General features: G+C 48.3%; 1 protein-coding gene across 1 annotated transcript; it reads right to left on the bottom strand.

The window, feature by feature from the left end:
• Nucleotides 1–1,583: 1,583 nt before the first annotated feature.
• Nucleotides 1,584–2,873, bottom strand: LOC143285017 (uncharacterized). Its single transcript, XM_076592188.1, has one exon. The coding sequence runs from the start codon at nucleotides 2,871–2,873 to the stop codon at nucleotides 1,584–1,586; it is 1,290 nt and encodes a 429-aa protein (XP_076448303.1).
• Between the last annotated feature and the right edge of the window lie 2,679 nt (nucleotides 2,874–5,552).

Raw genomic sequence — 5,552 nt, forward strand, 5'->3', positions numbered from 1 at the left:
CGACGACGACGAAGACAGACGAAGAAACACAGAAGTGGCTCCCATGGAGAACAGCCGGTCCTCACTTCGTATGGTGCCTAGATGTCGGGGTAGCTACCCCACCAACAACAGGAACATTACGGCAGTCGGGCTGCAAAAGCCTCGAATATTGTTGCTGCCCAACAATATTTCATATTCGCTCAGGTGAGCGAGTAATATGCATGCACGTGGTTCGTGCGCAGTTCGAGACTTCTACCCGAACTGAAGGGTGGGAGAAGGAGGGAAAGTGAAAGAAGAGGGTGGAGAAAAACGAAGACGGGCCACACGCCCTAACTGTCGTCACAAGTTGTGACAATACCCCCCATTCAAGTTCAAACTTCACGTTTGGAACTTAAACACACCGTCACAACGACTGACGGACAGACAGACACACGTGACAACTCTCGCCCTGCACGTCCGCGTTCCCGAACGTCTATTAGTGGTCAAGGACAGTTACCAAAACAAAAACAGTTTGTCCAGACCATCGATACAAGAGAAGATAAATTTATACAAAAGCTGTCTTAACTTTACAGTTCGTAAGAATACGCGGAAGCGTGTACTTCCTAATTTTAGAGTTTAACATACAGGTATGTGCAGAAGTCAAATAGGTCTGCGCATACTCTTCCTTGACTGACACTGCCGAAATCACTTTTCGGGAAATCCCGATTCTTGCTCCGGCAGACGACTGAGATAGTCGGCTCCTACATTTTCTCTTCCAGGGATAGCTTGCACTGTGAAGGAGAAAGGCTGGAGCTGCAGTGCCCACCGTGTCAGTCTGCCGCTGACCGTTCTTGCTCTATCCAGGTATTGCAGAGGGGCATGATCGGTCTGGACGACGAATGGTTTGCCGTACAGGTATGGCTCGAACTTTTGTATGCCCCACACGAGCGCCAAGCATTCTCTCTCAATCGTGGGATAGTTCCTCTCGGCAGCATTAAGCTTTTTGCTGGCACACGCCACTGGCTGTGGGCCCATCCCGTGATCTTGGAGCAGTAGGGCCCCCAGTCCCACTGCTGAGGCATCTGTTCTCAGCACAAAGGGCTTGGACAGGTCTGGTTGGAGACAGACGGGCCGACTACAGAGAACTTGTTTTAGCTGCAGAAAAGCCCTCTCACAGCTCTCATCCCACTTCACGTGGGCAGGCTCCTTGCCCTTCGTTCTGTCCGTTAACGGCAGGGCAATCTCTGCGAATTGTGGGACAAATCGTCTATAGTAGCCCACCAGGCCAAGGAAGCCTCTGAGCTGACGCTTAGTTTGTGGACGTGGAGCGTTATGAATTTTCTCCATTTTTTCATCGTCCGGCCATATCTTGCTGTCGCCAACGTGGTGACCAAGATAGTCCAGTTCCTTGTGTCCGAGATAGCACTTGGCTGGCCGAGCAGTGAGGCTGCACTCACGCAGGCGATGAAACACTGCACGCAGGAGTGGCAAGTGACTGGCCTCGTCGACAGAGGCGATGATCATGTCATCCATGAAGTTGTCCACCTCTGGCAGGCCCAGAGGTAGAATCAACTTCCTCATCATGCGGGAAAACACTGCACCCGCTGTTTTCAGCCCAAATGGCATCACACGCCACTTTGCTGGTGCTGTAAGTCTTCCCGTGACACATGGATCTGAATATCCTTGACGGGCAGGGTAGGCAAGGGTTTGGCATTTGCTGCAGCCTGGGCTCTAGTTTGAACGGCGCCCACAAGGCTGGGATCAGCATAGACGGGCACGACTATTGAAGAGCCGTCCCCTCTCCAAGCACAATTCCCAATGAGAACCTCCTCAACAGGAGACTCCATGACAGCCACGTCCAAAACACCCTGTATGAATGGGGACTGAAAGTCCACCCTGGCGATGGGCAGAACTGAGGAGCACCTCGACTCTGCCAACACCACACGAACTGTGGCCCCGGTAAAACTGTCGGGTCTTACGAGTCGCCTGGCTACAACAATCAACTGGGCTCCCGTGTCGCGTAAAGCTTGCACTGTGTGGCCATTGACAGAAACCTCGCAGCGAGGCGAGTACTGCTTGGAAGCACAAGACGTGCAAAGCGTCGGGGTTTTTGCATTAACACCCTGCACAGGTGAGACATGAGCAATGAGTGAGACCCTCTTGGGTTGCCGGCACTCTTTGGCCAAGTGACCTGGCTTCCCGCAGTTGAAGCAGGCAGGTATTCTTGTAAAGTCTCTTCCCTTTGCGTTGTTTGGAGCTGAATCCCCTGACCCATGTGGAGGTCCTTTTCTCTCTGCGCCCAGATTGAAACTGCAGTCGGAAACCCTACTACCTTTTTTGGAAACTCGAAATTCAGCTTCCGCCATGCGACCTGCTCTCCGAGCATTGACAATTTTAGTAGTGATATGGGCAACGTCCTCGACTCTGTTGGGTTCCTCACGCCGAACTTCAGTGACGAGATCGGGATTGAGTGTGGTCAAGAACTGCTCCTGAAGGACCAGATCTTTAATGTCATCTGCCTTCGATTCATCCCGTCCAGCGGCCACACACCACCGGGAGAAACAAACCTTCAGCCTGCCCAGAAACTGATCAAACGTCTCTTCCGCTAATTTCCGCATTGAACGGAACCGTTTGCGGTAGGAATCTGCATCCAGACGGAATTCGTGAAGCAGAGCTGCTTTTAAGATGACATAATCGTGTAGTTGTTCTGGTTGTAACCGTAGGCAGGCATCTCTCGCCCGACCCTGCAAAAGGGCCACCAGGCGGGCTGTCCAGGAGCTACGCTTCCACTTATTTAATCCCGCCACTCTCTCAAAGTGGTTAAGGAAGCTGTCGAAATCGTCTTTCCCATCATACGGCACAAGCGGAAACTGATGAGCCGTGTGAGCTTCTAGCTCTTCCTGGCGCAGTTCCATTTTCCTCTCGAATCTACGTCTTTCCTCCTCATCTTTTTTCTTCCTATACTCTTCTTCTTTCCTATCTTTCCATTGTCTGTACTTTCTCTCCTCATCCCTAGCCTGACGCTCTTCCTCCCTAGCCTGACGCTCTTCCTCCCTGGCTACCGCATCAACCACAAACCGGGCCAACGCCTCTCCAGACAAACCTAAGTCAGTGCCCAACACTTTGAACTTTGAGTACATGTCCTGAGAAGGAACGGACTCAGACTCACTCTTCAAGCCTTCATCGAAAGCACCTTCAGGATTAGCCTCCTTCAGGTGGCCCTGAATCCATCCGGACAATTCAGTCTTTTTTTCAGCACTCAGAGAAGGTGGGCTGCCTTCTGCCCTGACCCCCCGTGACCCCGAACTAGGAGTAGAGGCCGCTGAAGTTTTTCGTGTTACAGGCATGTTTTCTTAATTCACAATATGCAACAACTACACAAAACTTGAATTAAGATTAAGTCTCTAAGTCACTAACTCCAGGTCCCCACTTCACTCACAACCGTCCAACAGTAAGAACCTAACAATCTAACAAACTTAATCACCTCCACAAAAGCTAACCAAAACGAAATGCCTGCAACATAAAACGTAGACGAACAAGACGATCACACCCTACCCACCAACCCGAATTACATTCCCTAGAATTTGGTACCCCGCATCTCCACCATTGTCACGACCCCCCTAGGGAAGAGGTCGAGAACTGTTTTAAAACCTAACACCCAACCCAGTTCACCCGACAACACAAACACAGAATACAGATATTTTTCGTCCACACAAAATTTATTCTCTTCCGCTCTGTCTATCCCACTCACGCAACCACACACAGCCTATACATGCAAAATAAACAAAAACAACCGTATACCATAACTACAAAAGAAAAGAGAAGAAACGAACAGAAGTCGCACACAAAACTACCGATTCTCCTAAACGTAATCAAAAGCAATTTTCCACACACACACACACTCAAGGAGAAGACAAAGCACCCCAACACCAGAACAGGTGCGCATGTTCAAGCCTTAGTCTTTGGCGGCTTCAGGAAGTTTCCCTCTTAAAAGAAAAAAAACAACAACAACGAGAACAAAAAAAACCTGACACACGGCCCAGACAAACTTCGGCGGGTTCGACCCAGTTTCAGTTTCAGTTTCAGTAGTTCAAGGAGGCGTCACAGCGTTCGGACAAAACCATATACGCTACACCACATCTGCCAAGCCAAGCAGATGCCTGACCAGCAGCGTAACCCAACGCGCTTAGTCAGGCCTTGAGAAAAAAAACAAACAAAAAAACACAAAAAAACGGGGGAATAAATAATAGATAAGCTTGCATTAATAAATAAATAAATAATAATTATAATATAGAAAAAGGTAGTAGTAATAATATTAGTAATACTAATAAAATGATAATAAAACATAAATAAATAAATAAATAAGACAACAATGGTGATAAATAAGCGAATAAATGTAAAACATGAAGACACATTCACACATACACCCACACATGCATAACAGAAATGCACCAAACATGCAGTTTCACAGATATGAAAGCACAGTCAAATACATATAAACGTACATGAGCTCCAACACACACACATTACCTTGCACCTCCTCTACCCCCTCCTCCACACACTCATTTCTAGTCTACGTATCGCAGCTTCCACGGCACACACACACACACACACACACACACATAGATGAACACTTACTTGTACAAGCACACACATACGCCCATATCTCCCACCCCCAACCCCACACACGTACATACAAAGATATATATATATATATATATATATATATATATATATATATATATATATACGTTCCAATATCCTGTGGCTCCCACAGTGTAGGCATGCATAGACTCATACCTCATCCTCTATCCCACCTCCCCCCGCACTCCCACCTCCCCTCACACACACACACACACACACACACACACACACACACACACACACATATCTCTCCTGACACTTGTGTACACTTTCACTCTCGTGCATTCACAAACGCACTCAAAAGCACGGACCCACACATTCACACAAACACACATACACACACGCACAGAGGCTGCCACTGACTGGCCGCAAGAGGGATGGGAAAAGATCTCTGATGCCAAGAACGTGGCGTCTAGTGTGTTGCTCAGTTTATTGTATTTGGAAAGGCCCACAGAGACTCTGTTCCGTTTTGAAGAAATCTGCGGAATGTTGGTTTGGAAATGATGCCGATATTTGATTTGCAAAGCATCGTGCTCTACCTTTCATGTTAGACTTGCGGCCGCTCCCTCTCTCTGCTTCTATTTCTTTGAGGCGATCGATGGTGTGATGGCCTTGTACCTGTTCTTTTTGGTATGCTTTGACTTTTCTGAGGATTTCCAATTTTCCTAGATGTAGGCCGCTCATTTCCCTTAACATCTGCATGTCCCGGGCAGTATGACCATGTGAGTTTTTTAATCTGAAAGTTGCGCATTGCGTTATGCCACTCTGGGCTTCCCATTCCGTTTTCAATTTTCTGTATGAGGTTCATTGAGTCGGTTAGAATCATGGCATGTTGGTTTCCGACCCAAGGCACAAGCCCCCGGTCAAAAGGCCTAAGTGCCAGGACTCGGCATACAGTGCCAAGCAATGGACCAGGCTGCAAGTCAAAAGGCCCGGAACACCGGACAGCA

Source organism: Babylonia areolata, chromosome 8 (assembly GCF_041734735.1).
Source record: "Babylonia areolata isolate BAREFJ2019XMU chromosome 8, ASM4173473v1, whole genome shotgun sequence".
Lineage (NCBI taxonomy): Eukaryota > Metazoa > Mollusca > Gastropoda > Neogastropoda > Buccinidae > Babylonia > Babylonia areolata.

What these genes read in the sequence shown, in the direction of transcription:
- LOC143285017 (XM_076592188.1), bottom strand. Translation starts at nt 2,873, where the DNA reads ATGGAACTGCGCCAGGAAGAGCTAGAAGCTCACACGGCTCATCAGTTT.